The 26,851-nt window shown below is 45.4% G+C and overlaps 1 protein-coding gene across 2 annotated transcripts in view; it reads right to left on the reverse strand.

Moving 5' to 3' along the window:
- The window catches only part of gpc5a (glypican 5a), a 72,773-nt gene extending 46,220 nt beyond the window's left edge, over nt 1-26,553 (reverse strand). The window contains exons 1-6 of one of the 2 annotated variants that reach the window (XM_019876416.1): nt 26,218-26,553; nt 23,813-23,974; nt 9,942-10,402; nt 9,625-9,858; nt 8,914-9,044; nt 8,596-8,721 (exon numbers count right to left, since the gene is read on the reverse strand). In XM_019876416.1, coding sequence (XP_019731975.1) covers nt 8,596-8,721; nt 8,914-9,044; nt 9,625-9,858; nt 9,942-10,402; nt 23,813-23,974; nt 26,218-26,359 — 1,256 coding nt within the window. In that variant the 5' untranslated portion in view covers nt 26,360-26,553. Of the gene's footprint in view, nt 1-8,595; nt 8,722-8,909; nt 9,045-9,624; nt 9,859-9,941; nt 10,403-23,812; nt 23,975-26,217 lie in introns of both variants that reach the window. The other variant, XM_019876417.1, reaches the window with a different exon arrangement.
- Between the last annotated feature and the right edge of the window lie 298 nt (nt 26,554-26,851).

Consider the following 26,851-nt stretch of genomic DNA (forward strand, 5'->3'; position numbering starts at 1 on the left):
TTTTTGAACGGAAAAAAAAAAACACGTGAGAAAGAAGACAGCAGCAATTACTGACTGCCACGGCGACAACAAATGCGAGCAGACTGAGAGCATTATGTTTAGTGGCTAATTATATTGCTAAGGCTAAGAAACCACTCGCAACTGGGGAAGAATTGATCCCGCTTGGCGCCGAGGATATTTGTCGTGGACTTTTCAGCCAAGGCTGCAATTAAAAAGGTAGCGGTGGTGCCGAAGAGCCTTCGAGGCACATCGAAGACATAGCAGAGGACAACATGGAGGCCTCCAAGTGATTCAGCATTTTGGTGAATTCTATTTGTCATGGCCTGAACATTCCGGTGCAAAATAGATCGGTGGATGGATCGAAATTTTCTATTGAGTCACATCTCTATTCATCCATCCATCCATTTTACAACCCGCTTCTCCTCACGAGGGTCGCGGGCGTCCTGGAGCCTGTCCCAGCTGTCCTTGGGCAGTAGGCGGGGGACACCCTGAACTGGTTGCCAGCCAATCGCAGACCATTCGCGCTCACACTCACGCCTGATGACAATTTCGAGTGTTCCATTAACCTGCCGTGTATCTTTTTGGAATGTGGGAGGAAACTGGAGTACCCGCAGAAAAGCCATGTGGGAACGGGGGGAGAACATGTCAAACTCCACACAGGAAGGCCGGAGCCGGATTCACACCCGGGACCTCTGCACTGTGAGGCGGATGTGCTAACCAGTCACTCACATCTCCGTATTAACAATGTAAAACTGAAAGAAAAGCGTCTTTCACCGCAGTGCCACCTAGTGGACCTGCTTGGGCACTGCCCCATTTTGCCCAGTAACACAAAGTTGCCATTGCCTCAGACAGAGCTGGGCTCTGAAGTTTTGGCTTCAACTGATTTGTGAGTTGTGACTCATTTGGAGCAGGCAGCCATTTCCCGCCCCTAAACACCATCACACATTGGACTCCTCATGGCAGCATTGCAGGGGACAGCTCCAACACGGTGGAACGAAGCAGATGGTGAACGTATGCGGCAACCGCCCGCATCATCATCACCTTCATTAGCTGAAGGTGACATAAGACATCATCTGGGACACGCGCACAACAGGGGGGCAGAGCGAGTAGCGTCGCTTGCGTTTCCTTTCCTTTCTCGCGGCACAGTTCAAGGTTGTTGACCGCGGCACGGCGAATAATCGCGCGTCACGCCCTCACACACACAAATGCCTATTCCAGGCACCTCCCCCTTGCGAGCGCCGCTCCCACGGCCGGCCAACATGAAGGTAAATAAGGCCTTGCAGGAGGGAGCCAATGAGCACGGGCCACTGGGCAGCGATGCATATTTGTGTTAACTTCCTCCCTGGACCCTGCTCGTTTATCTTGGCTGTCAGGTAAAGGGCAGTCACAGAGAAGGTGAAACTTTTTTTTTCCCCCCCTCTCCAAACGGACCAGCGTGGTCTCCATAGAAACGACATGACAACATTGCAGTGATGAGGAGCAAATTCCGGTCACGGGGCAGCCAGCAGTTTGCCAGTTTGTTGCAGGAGACGTTTGTTTTATGCACCCCCCCCCCCCACACACACACACAAAAAAAAAAAAGCTTCTGGGCTCAAAGCTTTCAGAATGGGACGTGATATTAATGAGAGCATCTTAGCACGTCACTTTCAGTTAGGTCAAGTGTTAAAAAGGTCGATTTCCTCATAATAGTCAGAGACATTTGCGGTTAGAAAGTCGCGACCCACCAATCCTTGATCAAGGCAGCTTGAACCGCGAACGACAACAAAACACCGATCCGACAGGAAAATATGTAAGATAAGGATCCGTCTTCCATTTGTTGGAAATGAATCAATAACGGCGCACTGACGAGCAGAAAGGTTGCTTTCAAAAGGAGTCAATAAGAGTCATTTGACCTTCCAACACATCCTGAACATTCTTCGGGCTAAAACGGCATAAAGCTGAGACAAATTGCACTCGTGATGAATATTTAACGACGACTACATTTTTCACTCAGTATAAGTAAATGGGAAGCATGTTTAGTTAACAAATGAGCTGCAAATCAAAGGAACACGAGGTACCGCGCGCCTTGTCAAAAGCCTGCAGCCGCGAGATAAGCCAAGACAATGATACAAAGATACGAGGCTCTTTGTTTCCTGCAAAAAAAAACGACAAAAAAAAATTAAATGCAGTCTCTTCTGGAGTCCAACTCCACATGGATATGGTCCATGTGCCGTCATAAAATCAATATGCAATGCTGCGCCCTTGATAAGATGCCACACAGCTCTTGCCAGCCACAACTGTTGCAGGAAATTGTTGAATTTGACACTTGAACTTTTAATCTGCATTCATTCCGAGACTGATCAGCCCAATGAAAGTGGAAAAATACTTGGGCAACGTGCTCTCCTCTTGTCGACAGAAAACAAGGAAATAAAAACCTCGAGGGTTTTTTGTTTGTTTGTTTGTTTGTTTGTTTGTTTTTAATGGTTGCACATTAAAAAAAATATCTCTATTGATTCAAACATTTTCGCCAGTCTGCACAAAATGTTGTTTTATCATCTCTAGCTCAGGGGTGTCCAAAGTATGGCCCGGGGGCCATTTTCAGCCCGCCATCCACAGTTTGTTCCTTTTTTTGGCTCTGAAGATGTAATTCAGCTGCTGTTCAGTGCAGAGCTGGATCTATTTGATGAGATAGAGGCCTGTTGGCCACCCCAAAAACTCGGAAAACTCCTCAACTATTTGCCTTAACACCTTTAACAGAAAGCTGATGGAAGTAAACAGACAATAGAATCATCATGTCATTGCTTTCGTGACTGACGTTCGCATGTTTCAAAAAGTTGAAGAATTTTGAAGTGGCCCTTTCATCCTTCCATTTTTATGTATGTGGCCCTCAAACGAAAAACTTTGAACACCCCTGCTCGAGCTAAATTAATAATAAGCATCAAAATACCTCTTTTTATTTTTTGGTGCTATTCATGTCACACAAGGTCACCTTCCATTGTTGAAATAGAAAATGACGTCTTACACGATCGGGATCGGACATGATAAAAGTAGTTTCATTTTAAACGATGAGCTACCAGCTTTTTCCTCATAGTAGACTTGCGCCTTTGCTCGTACCTAATGAGCACCAACGCTTCCACCCCCACCTCTTTCAATATGATTTATATCCGAAGGGGAGAGGGGGCCACGGAAACCGAATAGAATGTGTGCGTGTGTGTGTGTGTGTGTGTGTGTGCGCGCGCACTAAACAGTAAGCAAGGTGTAGCGGGGTGCCCTGACAGCTCATCAGTGGACAATAAGGCCTTGGCTGTTAATGTCCTGCTCCCTGGCCGGGTCACAACATGCTGCAGATGCTTGCGGCAAGCTTCCAGCTCCAGTGTGTGTGTGTGTGTGTGTGTGTGTGTGTGTGTGTGTGTGTTGGATGGAGGGGTGCAGTGGGGACAGAGGAGGGTGGGGGTGGATTAATGTTCGACACAGTGCAATCGCTGAAAAATGAATGATTAGTAAAAGACACATGCACATCTGCACCGCCTCCAGCAAAGTTGGCTGATGCCAATAGTGATATCTGTGCATGATTGGAAATAAATCACTCGTATACACACACACACGCACACACTTGTCCGTGTGTGTATAGAGAGGCTTGTGAGCTCCATCCCGCCATCCTGCCAGAGGTCTTGATTCTGTCACTTGGGATGATCGTCAGGATGTGGTGCTGCGGCCAAGTGCCGGCGTCTAAACCCCAAGCAGGATATAAGGTCATGTTGGAGTGGAACTCTAGCCAAGCGGCACCCAGCTCTCGAGTGCTCCAGTGGTTTTGTGGTTATCTCCAGTGGCCAGCTGTCGTGATTAAGGAGATCCTCGAGAAGGTCCCCTTCTCCCCTCTTCCTCTCCGTCTCATCTTTCGCCACGTCCACACGTGCGCACTTGTCTCCGATCGTGTCTCGAATTGAGATCAGCATGACAAATGTGACCATGGAGGAACATTTTTCACACAAGGCTGGTGTCAAGGAGGTTATGCTTTTGTTCGTGAGCAGATTTAAACACACACACACAAAAAACTAACTTTTTTTTTTTTTAAACTGCAATGACAACAAAGACATTCATTCATTTACCAAGTCATTAAATCTTGATTTGGACTTTGTCAATGGTGCAAATCTTTCAGGCAGATGCAAGCTGTGGGTGTCCACGTATGAAATCTTGCGGTGGTCCAAATTAGCTTTATTCGGCCCTGGTGCACAACTGAATGTAACCTGAGTGAAAAACCTTGATTGCAACTCAAACTCACATTCTAGGAAGAGGAGTCCTAAACAAGACGCTAAGACAGTCTGTTGCTTCACGGGAAAGCTCCGAGGAAATCTCTCAGCTTTAGTTAAATCGACATTTTTGAACAGCTGGCTGCTTGAGAGGTACCTGGAATTCTATCTCACATTTATTGCACCGAGCTTCTCCGTGCGGCGGATGAAGACGTCTCTTACTTCGCCGCATGAGAGTGACTAAGAGGACAGCTCTGCATAATATATTTGACAGCATATGTCTAAAAGCTTGTCGCCCCCCCCCCCAGTTCAAAATTAGGTCAATTCCTCATTGCAAACAAATGGCGGCGGAGATGGGCGAGACTTGGACATTCAGCACGTATCGCTTGAATTTCATCAGCAGTCTGTCAGGGTCAATGACAGCACAGATAAGAAGCACCACACCGCGGTGTACATCATCCAAATGGATTCACAGAAGCCGCCCAAGTACCGGCAACCCGCCGGCCTGTTGTGTGTACATATGCCAAAGTACATAGCGCCATCTGCCGGTCACGCTCAACTACAGCAGCACAAAAAAAAAAAATCAAGCCCTAAGGCTTTTTAGATTTACATCTTTAATATGAAGCGTCGGTTCACAGGACGACATGCAAAATCTTTTGCGGGAGGTTGATTCATATTTGAAGACTTCACATTGATATATGATAGCTCCCAAACAAAGTTAACCAGCTGTGATGTTTATTTGAGGCAGTAAGATGTATTTTTTTATTCCAACGAGTTGCAACAACCTCAACGCTGGAGATAACCTAAGCTCATTAACGCTTCTTGGGGGGGGGGGGGGGGAAGGGCAAGAAGAGGCAGCACGAAAGCGGCTCTTATTAACGTGTGATTAAACTCTTCAGGATTTCCCAGAGAGCAAAGACAGCTGAAAGGTCAAAGGTGAGCGCTCAGACAACCACTCCAGCATGCAGCACAGCCTACTGAAAGAGAAGCCATGCTGAAGATGCGCCCACCAGGCATCAAGCATCATTTAGACAGATGCAAAAGGATTCATTCCTCCTACTGCTGCATTCCAACAACATGCAAGGTCAATTGCCTGATTATCATAAAAAAATAAAAATAAAAAATGTTGGACTCAATTAGAATCAAGAACTTTGAAAATATAAACAGGCCAACTCACACCTGGAGCACGTTGGCAGCGGTGAAACAGACCGTATTAAATCGAGTCGAAAGCAGCAGAGATCATCATGAATTAAACATCAGACTCCTTAACATACTTGTTGAGGATCCAGCTTATTTTTTTAGACGAGCAAAAACTTTCTCCATTGGCACGGGAAATGGAGGTGTGGGGGCGAGGGGATAAAAACATACTTTGGTACAAAGTAACAAACTGACTCCCCTCTGCGCACGTCTCAAGTGTTAGAGTGAGACTTTAGCGGGAATTAGCAAGTAAATGTGGGGCGTGAGAGTTCTTTTCCCAGGACGGAAGCTAGTTTATCTTTGTCACCCCAGAAGGGGAAAATGGTAGGTGGATTTTGCTATTTTTCTTTGCCACTATAATTGACATGTGAGTGAAAAAGTGTGTACTCACAAAAAGGAGGCAGCTCATGGCCTCCAGCCATTCCTTCGGCATGCGTATGCGTGTGTGCGTGTGTGTGTGTGTGTGTGTGTGTGTGTGTGTGTGTGTGTGTGTGTGTGTCTTGTATCCATGACGGATAGTTAAAGCATGTGGGAATGTGTTAACCTTTCAGATGAGGCGAGGACAGCCTCCTTCCTCTCTATCCAGAGGCTGAGAGGTGTTCTATTTTGGAGTCTCTCTCCGCCTGTTTGGTTCATTCAAACATTTTAACACGGCTTCTCAAGGGGGATGAAAACTGCATAATGCGTTTTACCCATTAAGAAGTGGGATTGTATTACAAACAACACTTTGGCATAATGCTTCTTTAAAAGTCAAATGTGTTTGTAGAGCACTTTAAAACAACCTCCGCTGCACACAAAGTGCCGCACGTGGCTCGAAAATAATTCGTACAACAAACGCTTGTTTGCTGTGCAAAAATTTGAAAAAGTTTCTGACATCAAAAACTGATTCGAGCCAAGATTTGATCCGAAACGTGAGAACCAAAAGAGGGTGTGTTCATTTTGACTCCTCAACGGTGGGAGGAGCTAATCTGAACAGAGGCTAAATGCAGTGCACCTCGTTGCCAGCAGGGGCACTGGTGATTTGGTGTCCTAAAGAAAAAAATAACACAATCTCAGCGAATGCAACTCAGCAAGTTGAGTTGTATTCATGCAGACCTCAGCCATGGCACAACTTTTCCAACCAGTATTATTCTTCGCAACATGATGTTGGCATCAATACCGAGGAATGCTGTGATATTGCCATCCCCACTTCTTGACATGTAAAAAATACTAATTAGCAAATGTTCAGACCGAACGTTTTGCTCTGCAAGTATTCCGCGTTGACTTTCTGAGACCAATCTATGCATTGAGCAAACTAGCACAGCACTGAAATGTGTTTAAAATAAACAGATGTGAGTTCTTTTCTTTTAGATAAAATCACTTTTGCGGAGGTGCATGCAAGGACAAAGGCCAGGAGACATAAAACGAAAAAGAAAAAAAAATGTGTTGAACAAATCTCCAGTGAAGTGAGACACCATCTTCTTCACTCACAAAGGTGGCGAGACCGAAGCTGCTTGTTTTCCTCCCCTCCGATCTTATCTACTAGCTCAGTTTCTTTTGTTTACCACCGACCCAGATGAGGACATGCATGAAATCTCAGCTTCCTGAGTCATGTTTGCGTGCTAATCCATTTTTCCTTTTTTTTTTCTTCTATTAAATAAGACAAAGCTGTTGCCACCACCACTTTAAGACCATAAAGTAATTTGTGCCGCAGCGCACGGCCATTTGTTATAACACATACTCATATGTACAGATTTAGACACACACGGGGACCAAAGCAATCGTTTCAGGTCGCCGAGGCCTCGCTAAACCTCTGTAAATCAGCCACCATGCGGCAATGAGTTTTATTCCCTTCTCTCTGTGGATGTTGTCTTATGACCCATAGGCAGGAGGTTATTTATTGCATTTGTCACAGCTTGTGTTGACTCCCAGCCACTCATTTACGCTCGATGCTACTAGTCAGCTAACAGTATAGCGAGGATTTGACGACAATTGAGTCGCTGCTCTCTCCAAAAGCCTTATCTCCTGTCTCTTTATAACGCACACCAAAAATGAAAACCTGAGGCAAATGGCAGGCGGGCCAACGACAACAGAGAAACATTTTCCCAGCAGGCTGAAGGCAGTGATGATGGGCAGCCCGCCGCTCGACGTTTCTTCCCCGTATTAGAAAACAACCCACGTCTTAGGGACTGCTGTCACCTTTGTCATGGAAACTTGAGGTGCTATTTTGGACAATACAACCGAAGGAAAAGGAACTCTGATCAAACGCTTTGGCTCCCTTGCAGTGCACAAGCCAGGACTCCTTGAAAGAAGTTTTGTTGTTTTCTTATTTTTCGGGTTGCTTGTCTTAACAGGAGAGCACCTAACCTGAGTCGCAAGTGCAGTGGCTGACAGCTGAGCGATCCAGCCCAGACTAAGGATATATGAGATGGTCCTTGTGTGAGCACATATGACACAGCGCTGTGATGTAATGGAGACAAGGCGGCTAACCGATGCGGTGGAGGAGGCCAGTTTGTCTGCTCAACTTCACGACCATTCGTACCCAAGATCTATGTCCACATAATGGAGGGACCCGACATCAGTGTCAGCTTGGGGGTGATGGAGGGCTGTGTCTACAAAACGGGTCAAAGAGTGTGCAAATGACCCACTCATGTCAAGATCTCCCGAGGAGATGACACGGCAGCAAACCTTTGACACTGTGCAAATGAGGCTAAATTGAAGCTGTCACAGTATGAATGACCATTTAGATAATGTAACCTCCGCTGAGGTTATGTTTTCATCACTCACTACGAGCACCATCTTTCATCTGAGTAACTCTCTCTATATCGACCCATCTCTACTGTACAAATATATACGTGAAAATGAAGCTTCATCAAGCACTTGCGATATTTTTTTCCAACTCTAGATGGTGCTCTTGGTTTAAAGATCAAAGCTTGTCTCATGGAAATGAATTAAAAGTTCCACTGCATCTTTAAACCAAGACTGCCATCTAAAGGAGTCCAAAATTATAAGTACTTCATGAAGCTTCATTTGTCCATTTTCTCTCTCTCTCTCTCTCTCTCTCTCTCTCTCTCTCTCTCTCTCTCTCTCTCTCTCTCTCTCTCTCTCTCTCTCTCTCTATATATATATATATATATAAACACAGTATATAAAATCCTAGCATGCGCAACAGACAAAGAGTGACTCAAACCTTTTCACAATGTCGGTTCCATTCCAGCAGGACAACCCATCATCAGAGGCCAGCTCACTGACACACAATTGATCTGCAAGGCCACCGTAGTATGTCCGGTAGAGGCGGAGACTGTTCAGAAACTCCCTATAAAAATCAAACGGATGTAAGCACACAGGAAACTGATTTACAGGTACATCATACGTTCAACGTGCTACAAGAAAACCATCTGTCACCTAATCATCAAAACTTTAGGATCTCATTAACATTATGCAGGTATGGTCATGTTATGCCTTGGACATTTAGTTTTTATTATCATGATCTATTTTTTGTACTTGCCTTCTCCTCACAGCAAGTGAGTCATCTGACGCTTTGATTGGAGTTTTTAAATGGATGGATTCTTGGCTGCTGTGCTGGATGCTGACTGTCTGCACAGGCTTCCTGGTGGGAGGCCCACACAGTTTGTGCACCTGTCATCCAATGTACACAAAGACAGACACTTGTTAGTGTGTAAGGTGGATGTGGAACTCATGCTACACTTCAGGAGGACAGGCACTGCTGTGAATCGTGATTGACTGTGAGCATGGTGGGTGCGATGCAAAGCTGAGCATTTCCTGGCTCGTGTCACTAGGTCACAATGTCACTAGGTACCCACTAGAGGGCGATATTGTATGTAATCCTGGGCTGCAAAGACAACTTTCCAAGCTGTGGGTGGCATTTTTACATACAATTTGGTTAAGAGTAAGGAGATTTCTGAGGTTTTGTCAATGCTCCTTTAGAGAAATTATTCAAAACGTCGGAAGCAGATGTTAGAATCCACTGTCACTTTATTAGGTATTCCAGCATCTGATTAGAGTCTTCATAAGAACTGTTAATTTCGTGTAGAATTTTTAATGAGCATGTATATTCATGCTTTTATTGCACTTTACAGGGGTCATGGTGAGACATTTCTCATATTAAGAAGAAGAACTTCTGGAGTTGAACTTTTGTTCCTTCATAAATAGCAAATACTGAATAAATCCCTCTAAATTCCCTCCGAGTGGATCTGACCTGTGCTGCGATACGGGCTCCGTTTTTTCGCGCAAATCCAACAGCATCGTGCAGCAATGTGTGAATTCCCAGAAGCACTTGCTCCAAATCCTGTGGTCCGTGCATCCGAGCTGACAGCTCCTCTAGTGAGTGCACAAACTCCCTCCAGTGGACGTCAATCTCCGCCATACTTGCCAAGCAGCCCCGCATCACGTTGAGGCAATAGCCCATGCAGGGCTTGGACTGAGTTAAGCCCTGTGGAAAAAAAAAATAAGATTTGCGGATCAGTCTGAATTGTTTCAAATCAATCAACAGATTTGGGAACAGTCCAATCCTACCTGGCAATGGGGGCAGTAATGCATCTTGAGCAAGGCTTTTCTGCACTCACGGCTCAACTGCAAGTAGTCTGTCGTGTTTATGACTTCAATGCCGAGGTGCAAAGCTTGGACGAGAAGCTTGCCCGACACCCCAGATCGAGCAATCTGATCAGCCAATAAAGCAGGCGTCCCACCGAATGGCCTCACATCACGGCCCGATGACCTGACACACTCGGTGTAGCCTGCTGAGAGGTCACCGAGGCCCGGGTTGACAAAATGATTGAATACCATCGGGAAGAGAGTATCAAAAAATCTTTGGACAAAGTCCTCAACGTTGAGCTCAGACCCAAGCAGGAAGAGACTAATGTCGGTGAAAAGTTCGCCCACGGGACCTTCGGCCTGAGCAGCCATGTTGCCGTAGGACTCCTGCAGCAGGGCGTTGGTGTGGTTCTCTGCCTGCCTCCTCAGAACCTCAAAGGTGCCTGTGGAAAGGATAGCAGTAGGGGGAGATAAGAGAAAAAGACTCCATCAACTTGCAACTTGAGGAAACCGAGATAATGAAGCTCTCCGTAAAATGAGGGTGCCTGATGGGAAAGAAAGAGGCTCATCAAAAGTTTTTAAAACATAAATTTTAAAAAAGCCTGTGAAAGCTGCAGCATGGGGAGAGAGGAGAGTAGAGTATATACATTTCTTCTAAGGTCCCTTCCAATTCAAATACAGTACAGTAGTCGCTGGCCCTTATGGCTAACATCTCAACAAAGCGTATCGTATATTCCCTTGCCGGCGCTCAAATCCTCTGCACATGTTTGTCACCACCTTGGGAATCCAGATATTTTGCTCGACAATATATAACATAGAAAATCAGAATCACTTCCTGTTCTCAAGACCGACGTGCAGTGAACTGATTCCAAGAAGGGAAATTGCCAAGGGGAAAACCCTGATGCAATGAATGAAAGCTGGAGCTACAGTACATGAAATTTGTGCTTTCATTTTACCACCCTGCAATGTAAAATGGTTGCTGGGCAACCACATAGTGGCCAGATAATTTAAGAGAAAAAAAAGAGTCCCACAACTCTCTCTCGGATTGGCATTTATCTCTTTTTAGGCACCATCAGTGGGGTTAACATGAAGACAGTTCGCCAACCACTTACAGTAGAAGGCTACATATATATATATATATATAGATAGATAGATAGATAGATAGATAGATAGATAGATAGATAGATAGATAGATAGATAGATAGATAGATAGATAGATAGATATGTGGTCCTTTTCTTTTTCGAAAAAAAATTTGTTCCTGCTCTGCGAGTAAACGGAGTCAGCTATTATCACAACAGCACCACCTGCTGGATATGGTGGGGAAATGTTCCACTTGCCACAGACATAACGTACTGCTGTGGTTGTGGATATTAAACAACTTGAAAACTTGTTTGATTCTCTCTCTCTCTCTCTCTCTACACACTTTTTTACAATATGTTGGTAATTACTCACTGAACAAAGATCACAATTGGCATGCTAAATGAGGATGCAGTAGACAGTGATTCTTTAAAAAAAAAAAAAGAAACGACAACAAAGAGTTCAACAAGGTCACGTTCATCCCTCTGACACTTTTTTCTATTATCCCCCCCGACCCCCCACTCCTTTACAGCTAATACCTAAGCCACGGCCACTCTGACATCATGTGCTGATCATGAGCTGTGAGGCCTGGAGCTGTGAGGATTGTGGTTGGCGAGGCACATTTAGACATTTATGATGAGGGGGTGATGGACGCGTCTGACATGCCTGCAAGCGCATTGTCTCATACAGGCAACATTAAACTCAGCAGAGGCTGCACAGAAATCTTTGCAGGTCTGTCCATGTTCAATGTCACTCATCCTGTTCAGGGTCGTGGGGACCTTGGGCTAATCCCAGGTGACTTGGGGAGAAAAGCACATGACATCTGCACAAGTTGCACAGGATGCACACACGAAGAAAAAAAAAAACATTCACACTCATATTCACACAGAGTGGGAACTTACAAATTCAGGCAAGTGAGCCACAACACCAGAAAAACATGCGCTCATGAACTCGAGTATGAGATCATCACAGGCCTCGGTTGTATGAGGCAAAGCCATCGGAGTAATGAGGGCTCCCACAGGGATTCCAGCGCGAGCCCCGGCAAGACGTAAACATACAGTACAAGACCGTGGAAGTAACGAATATCACCTGTCAAGCGACATCAATATCTTGGTGGCAAACAAAGTTGCCGGTTTTATCTCGGTGCCCTAACCTCAAAACGAAATCTTGTCATTTAGCCCTTCATCACCCAGACAAACATAAAAGGGCATGGGTAATAACCTGAGGAAAAAAATTCTGCTCGCTGAGCAAGTTTGTACACACACACACACACACACACAGAGTGTTTTTGATAATATTTTAAACCCCAGAAGAAAGTGAAGCAGTGTCTCATAAGGAGGCCTTGGCCAGCAGCGAGGCCTGCGGGCAAGCCTGACGAGCGTCATACTTGAGAGGCTGCGGCGGGAAGAGGCGAGTTGTGAGGAAAACCCATGGCAGGTTTTTTTTTTTCTTCAAGCTAAGGGAGAAAAGTCAAGATGACTTTCTCCTCCCACTGACCCCGGCAAAATCTCTTCATTATAACTCCTGTCACATTCCCAGTTCGCGGTTGTTGACCGCTCAACTCTGGTTTCTTTAAATGTCAAATCCAAAAAGACTTGTGTTGTCTCGCACAAATATGGTCATTTAAAGGTCTCCAAATAAAGTGACGAGTCAAGGGTGTGCGATGTACGTCGTGGCGCGGCTAAGGAGAGCATAAATGCTGATTGGAATCAACGCATAATGTTGTATAAGTCGTCGCGACGATTCGTTTTTGAAAGCTTGAGAGTGACTCGCCGTCATCCAGACCCATTGGCATTTCGACGCCAACTCAAGAACGCTTTCCGTGGAATTCAAGTAAGGTAGGGCTTTGATCTACTCAAAGGCTTTCACATTTGATCCCATTTTCTTGCCGCCTCCTAGAAATGATGCAGTCTTTTTTTCTCAGTAGGATGATCTCGTTAACTGTGACAGTGCGAGCTCATCTCACTTAAGGTTGAGACTCGTGGCGGTTGGCGCCGAAAAGCAGAACAGTGCTTCGACCTCACGTCCTCCGATCATGTGCAAACGGATATGTTTGTCCTATATCCGAATAAATTCTTTATAAGGTTACTGCGATGTTTTCACGTGGATGAATGTATGTCAAAATCAAACAGCACTAGCTGTGTTTAGCATTGTGGTTGTAGATTCCAGGGGTTAGGCTAGTGATGCTCAACTGGGTGGGACGGGATCCAAGAGTGCGTCCCATTAAAGGTGAGTCAATGACAGGTCGTAAAAACAACATGTGGTCCTGGGTCGTTTTAGATTCGTGTCCTCAGTGTGTTTTTCTGCCCAAATAGTAACTGTAATTATTTCTGTGTTAGGGTTCGGTGGGTGACTGGTTAGCACGTCGGCGTGCAGAGGTGCATGTTTCGATTGCAGCTCCGGCTTCCTGCGTGGAGCTTAAATGTTGTCCACGTGCCTGCATGGGTTTCTTCCCACATTCCAAAAAAACACTCCAAATTGTCCCTCGGGTGATTTTGATTGTGAGCGCGGATGGTTGTTCGTCTATGTGTGCCCTGCGATTGGCTGGCAAGCAGTTCAGGGTGTCCCCCGCCTACTGCCCGAAGACGGCTGGGTAAGGCTCCAGCACACACACCCGAGATCCTACTGAGGAAAAGCAGATTAGGAAATTGATGGATGTCTGTGTTACTATATTTTCATTACATTCGATCTGTCAATAGCTATTTTTGAGCTCCTGAACTTGTTTTATTTCTGTAAAAGCAGGTCGCCACTTGGCAACAATGAGAAAACGTGGGGATGGGCGAGCACCAATATTTTAAGGAATTTGGTAGCATCAAGGCTGCCGATAACATCCGCCGATACACCGACATCGATAAAAATTCTGAATTAATCAGTTTAAAGTCACGATGATATCTTCGTTTAGTTCATTTATCGGGGGTTTACCTCCCACAGGCTGGGTTTGAAGGAAGTGATGCATTTCCTACACCTTGTCCAGAATGAGTGGAACAGCTTCCAGCCACACGAAACAACCGTTTTGCCAAAAATGCACTTTAAAATGGCCGAAAACTGTCATTGACGACAACGACAGAGCCGCGTGATGAGTTCAAAGAGTGTCCAGATCACTCACGGGACACATATGTTCAAAAACACCCATTCACACTCTGTGACGGCGAGTGTGAATGGTTGTTTGCTTTCGACAATTTAGCCTTTATTTACCCTGCCAAGCAGGTTGTTGGAATGTTGGGAGGAAGCCGAACGGAGATGATGAAAAGCCACACAAACAAGGGGCAAACATACGCCACAGAGGAAGGCCGGGGGGACAAGATTCCAACCGCGAACCTTGGAACTTCAAGCAAGCTGACCACTAAGGCGCTGCACTACAGGGTGCTTACATTTCAGAAAGAATATTTGTACATGTTTCAAACTACAATTATTGCAGGAAAAAGATCTGACAAACTGGGCCCGAGCTGTCAAAGCTGTTAGCTATGATATCAAGCCGACGAGGAAGCAGATAAGGAAGTAGAGCATGCGCGGCGTGGACAAATGGGCACGTCTTTGCAGGTCAAAAAGTGTCTAGCAGCAAGTGGGACAGCTCCGTCGACATACAAGCGTTGATCTACAGACAAACAACAGAGACGAACAACGGCCGGTGTGTGCGGCGTACTTGTTTGTGTTGGGACATGTGCTAGCATGTTCGAAGGAGGAGGGGGAGAGCAACATGAAGAAGAATTGTCCCAAATCTGGATGAGCCAGGCAAAAACATTCATCAGGCGGGGTGGATTGTCTGTTTACCCCCCGACTTGAACGGGCAGCGCAAACAGCAACAAACTTTTTTCCGTCAGCTTCAATAAAGAGGCCAGTGTTGCATAGAAAAGTTCCAGGCGTGTGTGCTCTGACCCTGACTTTACCGGCACAGGAAGTGAATGGAGACTCAGGCTTGCCTTAGGCTTTATCTCAGCATACTTCCTCTTAAAATACATTTGCCACGGACAGGAAGATATTCAGGCTTGCTTTGGTACATCTGAATAGCGTCACCTGAATAAGAGCAAAACCAAACTTCCTTCTCCATCAGCCTCTGCCCTTTTGCTCCCCATTTTTCCACCCGGCTGCTCTCTTCTTCCGCGAGGCTTAGGAGTCAATATTTGAGGATCTGTTGCAGCCCTCCACCACTTCAAAAAGCACCGAGTTCGGCTGTGAACGGAGCCTTTAATATGCTGTTCGGGAAAAGACGCAGAGGGGGTCAATAAAGCGGGACACAAGAGCTTCTTGTTGAAGGCCGCCAGTGTGTGTGTGTGTGTGTGTGTGTGTGTGAGTGTGTGTGTGTGTGCCTGCTACATGCAGGTCAAGCATCATGAATGCAGAGAAACACGGGTCAGCGTTTGTACATATGCAGTATTGCAGATCTTTCCGAAGCGCCTCGCAAAAGGGGAAAGCCACTGCAATGGCCAAGGGCCAGCCCAAGTGAAAATCATTTCATTCCTTTTCAGTGGGGCGGGGGGGATTATGAGTGATGCTAACAGCACTTTTGAAAAACGAAAAATGTTACTTAAGGAACCAGGAGGGTCTTGTACAGCAGGCCCAGCGCATCGCATGACACTAATTGCTCGACAGAACTTGGTAATATCGCCCGGTAAGGAAAAAGACCAACAAAGACGTTTTGTTTTTTTTAAACATCAGAGATAAAACATCCATCCACCCATCCATTCATTTTCTGATCCGCTTTATCCCCACAAGGGTCGCAGGGGGTGCTGGAGCCTATCTCAGCTGTCTTTGGGCATTAGGCAGGGTACACCCTGAACTGGTGGCCAGCCAATCGCAGGGCACACATTGGCGAACAGCCATTCGCACTCACAATCGCACCTCGGGACAATTTGGATTGCCCAATCAACCAGCCATGCATGTTTTTGGAATGCGGGAGGAAATCGGAGTACCCGGAGAAAACCCACACAGGCACGGGGAGAACATGCAAACTCCACACAGGAAGGCCGGTGCCGGGATCAATCTCACAACCTCTGCACTGTGAGGTCGATGTGCTTACCACTTGTCCACTGGGCCGCCCAATAGATAAAACAAAGATATTAAAAAGAAAGAAAAAATCGCATATGCTTGAGCCAGTATTTCGCTCCAACTATACACAACCACTCCGATCAGACAGTATTTCAAAACAGATTCTGTGACCTTTCCCCACCTGCACCAAAATGCAGAAAGAGACATGGAGGGTCCAGTGAAAAAAAAAAAAAAAAAAACCTCAAAGTTTGGAGATGTATGGTTTGTTGCGGGATAATTTGACAGGACTGAGGAGGAACTAGGAAGTAATCTGAAGTCCCTCCAATTGCTGGAGGGTGGGTCAGGGTGGCCCACAAAGCAACAAAGCACTCTCTGAATAAATGTTTAACCCCTCGACACGCACACCCGTTTGGGGAAATTTGCATAATCCTCCTTAAAGACAACTCCAAGGAACAAACAAATGGGGAGGTGATGTCTAAAAATTTTTTTTTAAATAAAAACATTCAACATGACGAATAGAGTTAATCCAGTGGGCTAATGAAAAGGGAGTTCGGGGGGTGAGGGGGGCAGTATTTACCTTTGAGCTGTCAAGCTTGACAAACTCCTCATGCCAGAATGTTGAAGATAAGCAAGACAATTATGCCATTATATGTGCCAGGTCAGCGGGCAGGATGGGGGGGCTGAGGGGGTCGAAGAAAGGAGCACACACACACACACACACACACACACACACACACACACACACACACACACACACACACACGAGTCTTGGTGTGTTGCTGTCTTTAAGATCTGTTTGCAGACTAATCCTCGGAGACTCCTTCCCGAAGCAGGAAATGCTTCTTTCAGACTGTCAGAAGAAGCCATTTCACAGAGACGCAGAAGCATTCCGGAAGCTTCTCCTCCCCTACCTGAAAGTTATTTTTCTGTGTGATGTTGAAAAGTTAAACCTCACTTTTTTTCTTTTTTTTCTTTTTTTTTTTAAGAACGCGAGTTTGTAACGAGCTGAGGTTTTGCAACCGCAACCACCAAATGAAGTCGACACGGTTTTGCGTGGGCGGCTCGATCCTTGCTGTCCCCCCACAAACATTTTTTTTTAGGAACTCCGTCTACTCGAGTGCACCAATGTGACATGGAGAAATGAGATTGCACTACTCTGTAAATCTCAAAAAGGGCCATAAAACCTGTCATAAAAATGCAGTTATGGTTTAGGAGCAATGCATCATCTCATTTCCAAAATGGCCTAAAGACAAGCCCCGGCAGCTATAAATCTCCATTTCAAACGCACCCACGGGGGCACAAACTATGTAAAATGCTGACAAAGTGGGTGTATTTTTAGAGCTCATCACCAAGCATGAAGTGGGTGGCAATAAAGTGCATATTTGTAGACTTTGTGAATGTGTGGACGCTATGTGCGACGTAGCGCTGGGACACGGTGGCCCCACAAGTGGCAACTCTACATTAGTGGACAGTGTTGTCTCACTAGTGTGTGTGTGTGTGTGTGTGTGTGTGTGTGTGTGTGTGTGTGTGTGTGTGTGTGTGTGTGTGTGTGTGTGTGTGTGCGTGCGTGTGCAGATTGGAAGTGTTTACTGAAGCCACGAAACATGAATCACGCCTCGCATATCACAAAAATTGTTAATGTTTAAACAACACACCTGAACAAATGTGTAAAACACACACCCTCTGGGGGAATTTTCACACCAAAAGGATTTTAGGCATTTCGGGGTTATTTATAGGAAAAAAAAAACAGTATAGAGCTCCAATTTGCATGCTCTGGATTTTTGTGGCAATGCAAACTGTGATCTAAAAATCAAGCGGGCTGCACGACGAGCTTTTGCACACAAGCACATAAAAAGCACGACCGCATGTCATTAAGCGACATGATTAGAAAAGTGGCTGGAAGACGGAGGGGGGAAAGCAGCGCCACGGTTCCTCGAGTTTGTTTCTCTGAAGCACCCCAAACGGCTGGATTGTTGAAGGCTATTGACTCGGACTAATCCCGTTTCCCACTAAATCCTCATCCTCTGACTTCAAACACTGTGCAAAGACTTTCAATGGGATCTGGCATCCTCCCAAACCTTCTCTCCATCAGTCGTTCATTCTTCTTCGCTCGCTGTCCTCCCCTGGATCAACCGTCTACAAAGCAGAGCCCAAATTCATGTGGGAATCTTGAGGAGGGCCCCCGCTTTGGACTGGGCGTACACACACACACACACACACACACACACACCCACACACACACACACACACACACACACACACACTCGGCTTGGAAATTGTGACAACAAAAGATTCGGCCATATGAAAGGTCCCGTCACAAAAGTACGCAGGGCAGCTGCGAGAGTCAAACCTGGATTTCAAACCGATCCACCCAGTGCCCAACCTATTCAAAATACACCACTATTGGTCTTTCAACAAGCCGGGTCGGTGTGAGTGCTATTCTTGCGGCAAATCTCTTTTCAAACGAATGATTCCATGCACACCAGTGATTGTTTGCATGGATGGCACTCATGAATAATAGACTCGTCTTTAGACCAGGTGAAAGCAGGTCTAAGTTGTGGTGCAGGTGGTGTAATGTGATTTGGGTGATTTTGATCCAGGCGCAGGCAGATGTGTGTTTTGTAGACGGCATTGTATTTCATTCATAAATATGACAATGGCGTGCATCAATTAATTTAACACATCTCGGTTCATCTATCAATGCCAGCAATGTATAGTGGCAGACGGAACAATGAAATGTTCTTCGACGGCAGAAGATACAATAAACTTGTGAATCCACGTGTTGCCGCTCATACAGCAGAAATGAATCATGGCTTCCTGTGCGAGTCGATCCATTTGAGTTGGTGGTGCGCCGTGAGATTTTTCTGATGTAAAATGGGTGCCGTGGCTAAATAGAGGTTGGGAAAGAATGGGTTCGGGTAATGCCACTCCAGACATTCTTTTCGGAAACCAACCTAAACTAAAACATTGGCAATATAGAAATAGTTGTCATTGTTTTGAATCATAAGCTATTGTCCCTGCGTGGTATGGTTTCTATTCGTTTTATTTTTGGACATGGTTCGGGTCAGGCTAAAAATAAAAACGGCAGCGAGCGTGGCGAGAGCTGCGAACAAAAGCAAACACTGGATGAAGACATTCCTCGTCCTTCGTCTGCGTGTCCGTTCACCCGAGCGCCTCCTACCAAACTCTTGCACCCAAAGCATGTTGGCAGTAATATTGAGTCTTGAACCAAAGTCGTTATAACAGACCAAATCCATATCATGCTGTATAAAAACATTTTTATTTGTATAACTTAAGTTATATAAGTTTTGTTTTCTTTTTGGTTAGTTGTTTTTTGTCCGGCAACACGTGAGACAACAAACCGCCATCTCCTTTATGGGCCCAACACAATCCAGACTCGTTTTCTATTCATAAGATTTCAAAGCAGCAGGTCCCTTTTAGAGTCAGTAAGCAAACACGCGTTTCGGAGTATGATTTGTAATTGCAACACACCATGAAAGTTCACATCAAGAGACCTTTGTGAAATGAATCCCTTTGTGACGAGTCAATAAACAAACCACAAAATGGTGGGCACATGCTGCTTCTATTGGATCGCTTATTGGCCAAGCCTGACTGGGCGAATATAATATAATACAATATTATACAATACAAAACAATACAATATAAGGAAATGCATGTTATCCTTGTGCTTGTGTTTTTTTGTTTTTGTTTTGGGGGGGGGGGGTGATGGGGGGCAGGGGGGTACTGTAGTTTAGTCCCACATCCATGGTCGATTTATTGGAGACTCTAAATTGTGCTTAATGGATGGATAGCGGTTCCTTAATTTCCCCCACGTGGAAAATAAAGTACAGTACAGCATATTGGATTTTGCAAACTCAAACTTGGGCAGTGATTTCTGAAATCGTTATTCTTCATATTTCATGATCAAGCCATTGTGGAAAAAGAAAGGTTCAAATTACAAGTAAATTGAAAGAGACAAAATTAGGGGTGTTCTGTCCCATTTTTTTTTTCAGGCCGATACTGGTACAGGTATCCACTCTTTGATACTGAGTGCCAATACTTGTAGTGCTTTTGATATATATAATTTAATTTAATCTGTGGTCGGTATCGGTGGCTGGTATCAGCAGCTTCCACGAAACCCGATACTGTATCCAAATGCCGATACCGATAGCTGGTGTCTGTACTCGCCCTTCTGCACCCAAAATGAAAACCACATTTATGAGCTTTATGAGTCTTGATGCAATAAATGTCGAACCTTTCCACGAGCAAATCCTTTCGGAATCGATGATCCTCTCTATTTTTCCAGAACCCGAACCCTAACCCAATTTATGTGTCCAATTGACAACTTTATAAGAGCATTCTTTTGAACCCGTGGTCCTCAGGATCTCAACAACTGACTCAGAGTGGTTTATGTCCCCAAGTTTTATGTGCCCCCTGCCTGGCATGCAGCTAAAATGGAACAGTTTGGTTGTCATGGATGGAGGACAAAACTGCAGAGGGTGGCGGTGGGGGTCGGGAGGTCTTTCTTGAAGCCAGCCTCAGCAAGCTGTGTGTGTGTGTGTGTGTGTGTGTGTGTGTGTGTGTGTGTGTGTGTGTGTGTGTGTGTGTGTGTGTGTGTGTGTGTGTGTGTGTGCGCACGCACTATGCAGAAACCAGCAAATGAAAACATTCCATCCTGAGAGACTTTTAGACAGAAGACGAGAGGAGATAAAGTCATTTGCTGGGAAAGAAGCTGAAAAGGCCGTCGACGACTTGGTCTCGGTCTTTTCATTTTTCACCATCCCAGTTGCCCGGACACGTGTTTTACGCTGTGAGCTGACTTGAAAGGCAGTGCCCAAGTCGGTTTCGGGATGAGATAGCAAGACGCTGTGGCAACTTGCTCTGAAGAAGTGAGAAAAATGTAACGAAGCGTTGCAACGAGATCAGTCGCGCTTTGAAGCCACGCGTTTAATTAGCAGCTCATGTGCTTTTTGTTACTCTTTATTTTTAACATATTGAGCATTTTTCGAAAACATGCCCTTGAAGCTTTCATAGCCATTACAGACAAAAGCACAGTCCCTCCCTGGAAAAATACATTTTAAATGGCACTTTGGTTTGTTTATTATTGTTGTTGTTGTTGTTGTTGTTTTTAATCTCCGCACATCTTGTGTCCCTTTCTTCTTATTTCTTTGTAGCTCTTTCCCATCAGCCGTGTCATTTGAAGGTGCCTAATTGAAGGCTTTGCCGAGCAAATGGCTACATTAGCCTTGTCCTGTCTGTGTATGCACTCCTTTGTATTGGTGTGTCTCTAAATACAGTACCGGCTGCCAATCAATTGAAACTGAATCAAAAGGTTTGTTTGTGTGTGGGGTTTTTTTTCCCAAGTTTCACCATGCCCGCTGGCACGGCAACAATGTGTGTCGGAAAACTAGATAAAACAGCTTGTTTCAGCTCTGTAACTTGCCCTGAAAATGTGTCAACCGCGGGGGAAAAAAAACATGTTTTTAATCACATGTTGAACTGTTTGACAGTTGAAAAGAAAAACCATACTCGCACATGAAGAAGACGCAGTTCACCGACATCACTTCAGCGTCGTTGAGTTGGTTCGGAAAGAGATTCGGTGCTTGCCTTGCATTTCTTTTATGTTCACCCATTAGCAGGGGGGGAAAAAAAAAAAAAAAAAAAAAAAAAAAAAAACGTCGGATTTGAACCCTTGACCTCCGCACGGTGAGGCGGGCGTGCTAACCAGTCGTCCGACGTGCTCGCCAGTCGCGCTGCTCATTCGGAAAGACTAAACCTTTAATTTTGGAGCAGTTGTCTGACACCAAAGTGTGAATTTAAAAGATGATCTGAGTCAGCTGCCGGCTTGTACAGCGCAGCTTGACGGAAGCAGCTGCCAGTGTTTGTTGAGAGTTGTTGTTGACAGGGAACTTGGGTTTGGTTTGGCAGGAGCGCACACTCGCTGCCATCTCAGCGTAAGACGCCTGTTGGCACATTCACACTTTTTCAAGAGATTAAACAAACACAACGTGGGGGAGGGGAGAGAAAAAGGTTTTGTCAAAGAATTCAGTTGGTGATAATGTGGGTGTGGTTTATTTTACAATGCACAAAATAAATATTGGCAATAACTATAAAGCAATGCATGATCAAATAATCATCTGTGAGCATCGCTGTAGTCACACAAATACTCGAGTCTATTTGGAGTTTGCCACGTTCCCACAAAGCTCCAAACACGAATTCATCTCACTACTGCCCCAAATATGTAATACTGTACTTGTATTTGCCACTGACCCAAAATTATTTTCCAAACATTGTGCATGGCTTAGCTGAATTTTACTGCTTCAGTAGGCACAATGGCAATAAAAACAGAGTCCTTCCGTATCAAACCGCAACAAAAACACCGCAATCGAGCCCGACTCTGCTCTAAATTTGAAAAGGATAACTGTGCATGTTTAAAAACGGAGAGGCACTCCATCCATACATCCATCCGTTTTCTGATGCGCTTTATCCTCACAAGGGTCGCGGGGGTTGCTGGAGCCTATCCCAGCCGTCTTCGGGCAAAAGGCTGAACCGGTTGCCAGACAATTGTTGGGCACACACGCAGAAGAACGACCAGTCTCGCTCACAATCACACCTGGGAACAATTTGGAGTGCCCAATCAGGCTGCCACGCATGTTTTTGGAATGTGGGAGGAAACCGGAGTACCCGGAGAAAACCCACACAGGCCCGGGGAGAACATGCAAACTCCACACAGGAAGGCCGGAACCATGATCGAAGCCACGACCTCTGCACTGTGAGGTCAACGGGGTTAACCACTGGACCACCGGGCCGCCCACGGAGAGGCACTGCTAAAGTAAATTGTCTTGATGCTATCTCTGCAGCGGCTCACTGAGGTCATAAGCTCATCTGATGTCATATGAGAGGTATCAGGATAAATGGGAGAACATCTCATCCAGGATTTCTCGCACAGAGGAAGATTGTTGCCTGTAAGGCGGAAGCCACTCGCCATCTTCCCCATCATCCAAATGGACATTTTGCAAAATTTGGACGGTCAAGCATCCGCCTCATCGCACAGCGTAGGATTGTTCCGTTATGCCGCGACAGCACATTCGCAATGAATGGATCGGTTGCTAAGTGCAGTGTGAAAGGGCCACTTTGATTCTCCTCCCAACTCCCCAGACAGTCTGTTTCATATTGTAGTTGTTATTTAGGTCACAGCATATTTTGGGAGGTTATTTCCATACACTGGAGACAAAAATCCCTCTATGGTAGCTGCTTGGTTTGTCACAGCTGTACTCGGCCTGAGTTTTGTTTGTTTCAGGGCCGCTTCGGTCTTGAATGGAAACCGCTCTCGCGTCATTAACTGTGAACATGCAGAAAGGCATCAGTAGGCAAGATGCTATCTTGTTATATCTATTAAGATGCAATAACAACAGACAGGAAGGCAGGATTAGTCATCATTTGTCTCAAATGTATTCCCTAAACATCCACTCGCAAGTGTTTCCAGAGCCAAACCTGACAAAAGTAATCCACGCCGACTGGTCTGAGATGTGACAGCTCCACTGCCCGCGTCGTGCAATAAGTTTTAACTCGGACGCAGTTTAGCGAAGGCCTCGCGGGGCTCTGTCAACAGCCTGATCTCCACATCAGAGCGGACTGGCGGTCGCGGAAGGAGGACAGATGCTCTTGTTTGCTTTGAAGAGTGGCCTCGCTGCACGCACAGTCGCACCAACGCTCTGTTTTCAAAGCGCCCTCATCCCCTCCGTTTAACACCTCGGCAGGGAATGCCGTCTGAGCAGCTGAGTCTTACCTTGAAAAGCAGCCAAGTTGCGCGAGATGAGAAACTTCAAACTGGAGCTGGAGGTCTGAAGGAGGTTTTCGATGTCCCTCCGCGCGGCAACCTGGTACCTCTCCTCCATCTTTTTGGTGCAACAGGTCTGGCTTTTAGACCTGCACACTTGAAGATCGGAGCCTGGGACATAAGGCAATATATCAGAATCGACATTGGCCAATTGTTCATATTGCGTAAAGCCTTTTTTTAAATGGTTTTGTTGGTTCATTGCCAAGAAGATGACTGTGAGTTTTGAAGCTTTGACATTCATAAGGCTCCGGGTTTATATGTGCAAATCGAATTAACCGTCGGTTTGAATGTGATAGTGAACGGTTGGACAATTTGGAGTCCTCAATTAACCCCACTTGCATATTTTTGGGAATGGGCGAGGAAGTTCGAGCGTGCAGACAAAATCCACGCTTTGGTGCAAACTTTGATCAAACTGTTGAACGTTTCCGTACTTTTTGGACAACTTGCTCTTCTCTAATGAGGAGCAGAGCTGCTAAATTCACAAGAAGGTGCTCGATGCCATGGAGCTGCAAAAGATTTCCTGGTTCACGGACAATTGTAATTGGAACAGCATTGTGACATCATGAGACCAAGATGACTCCTCACAAGTGATCACCAGTATTGTATGTCGCCCATTGCAGGTCTTCATACTGGATGGTCTCAGAGGGAAGTGGCCACTGAGCTTCGAGTCATCGGTAGATTGCAACGCAGATACGGTAAGAATGTGGAATCCACAGAATGCCGGAAAATTTGATCGTTTGGGAAATAAACAAACAGCACACCTTGTGAATTGTAACTCTTGTTCAAACTGCTTGTTCAACAGCAAGTTGTGCAACAAGTACTGAAACATTGGACGAGTTGGACATGTAAATTTAAAAGTTCAGAGAAAGTAAATTAAGTTCACCAGAAAAGATTTTAGCTCATATTTCAATCGAAACAATCGAAATTATATAAATTGGAGGGGGTGGGGGTTGCATTAACAGTGAGATTTTTAAAAAAAAAAAGGTCAAAAGAGGATGAACAGCAAAATTGTACAAGCATAAGGGCTAATGTGATGTGGAGAAAAACACTGACTGGAGCAAGAAAACCCAAACATCTTGATTTTGTGATAAAAGTGCCATTATCACGCCACAGACTGATGTGTCAGATTTTCCACTACAATCAAACATCAACAATCTGCGGTGCACCCTTGCAGGACAACTGGAACATCTTGAAAGCGAGCCGAAGCCCTACAAATGGTCCTCGGGCATGTTGAGACAGAGTGAAGAGAGACCATCAACTACATGTGAGGTTCAATGTGATGTGAGGGCAGACGTGGAGGAATTTCACCACGTTCCACAACAACATGAAATCGGTGCTCATCTATATTTCTGCTTGGTTTCATCTGATGCTACACGCACGTATACACTGTGGAAAAAAAAAAATTCTCATTGTTCACTTTTTCATAATCTGGGGGAAACCGAAATCATCTCTCTTGGACTCTTGGAATTTATGGCACTTCATTTCCAGCTCACACTCAACTTGCTCTGCATTTCACAAGTATATCTGATATTTGATGAAATCGTCATCAAGAAAATGTTGTCCATCTTCTATGTTTCCAATTGCAATTGGTCTTCGCAAAGGCACTCAGTTTATGTTTTAGCAGGTGTGCTTTCAGCTGAAGTGGTGATGTCCCAGGAGTTACCAAATGATATAGCTACATATCACGCGGATTTTTTTTTAGGCTGCAATTCTGCTAATCCGGCATCTTTGAGCTAAAATAATGTCAGTGCAGGTTTGAAATTGAGTTTTGAGGCTTGTTCTGACATTTGAATGTGCTACCACAACATATGAGTGTGAAAGGGAAATGTTGTGACGTTTGGAAGCAGCAAGTTGTCGGTCAATATGTAGACTAAAATGCATGTCAGCTTTTGTATCCAGTTCAAATTTGAAGCTTCATTAGGAATATGAAGACAGCTTTCACTGAAGCCTCATTGACCAAATCACTGCGCGTTTATCCTTCCAAAAAAAGCGAGTTCCAACAACATAACGCTTTCCAATTCGTCCAGACGCTTTGCAGTACAGTAACGTTATTTTTAATGTACATGATCGTATGGACAATAAACGTTTCAATGATGGCCCATGAGGATACGTTTAATCAATGGCAATGTAATATTTGCAATTTATTTACACCGATAGATACCACACACAAGACGTCCGATTACGGACAAACAGCTTTGAGCGTTGGAAAATGACAGGTTGACAGCAAACCATGCAGTCAGTGACAAGCGCTAATATCGTGGAAACCGTACATCCGAATGCAAACACGGTAGTGAGTTTAAATGGCTCAGTGTCCGTTCAAAAGCGTTCGCCGAGCCCGTGAAGCTCGCACATACCTGGCCTGGGATTTAAAGGCAGCATCTGGCTCGGTCCAATTTGCCGGAGGTGAAAAACTTTGCGCACTTCGTCGCATTTGTGCGGGTTTCCAAAGCAAACGGCGAACAAACTCGCCAGCAGAAAAGCGCGGCTCATCCACATCGTACAAGTAGAGAAAAGTGTTTGCTTAAAAGCAGTTCGGAGTGTCGCTTTCCGCTCAGGTGTGCCCCGACTACATGGCAACTTTTCGGGGAGGCAATGTCAAGGAGCCGATTGAAGAGGGCTTACATCCATTCGCATACAAAGTTACAGCTGTGCGAGTGGCGTGTCTTCAAATGGAACGCATTGCAAGTTAGCGGAGGCGGTTCCTGTTACCTGCTCTCACTCTTTAGCTGAGTGGTGGCCGACGGTGCGACGTCACCACCTACTGGATGAAAAGTGCAACGACATTCCGCCGCGCTCCCCCCCCCCTTCTGAAGTAGTTTCCAAAACATCGACTTAAATCAACAGGCAGTTTTTTTTTCTTGAAGCAATTTGTATGCAACGTGATGTGCATTCTCAACTACACTTGTAGGTGAATGCAGACCTCGACAATTCAACTGGACGAGAAAATCTGTCTGAGAGACGAAGGGGGGCGGAGGTCAGCACAAGTAT

Source organism: Hippocampus comes, unplaced genomic scaffold, assembly GCF_001891065.2.
Source record: "Hippocampus comes isolate QL1 unplaced genomic scaffold, H_comes_QL1_v1.1 scaffold150, whole genome shotgun sequence".
In the NCBI taxonomy this organism is placed as follows: domain Eukaryota; kingdom Metazoa; phylum Chordata; class Actinopteri; order Syngnathiformes; family Syngnathidae; genus Hippocampus; species Hippocampus comes.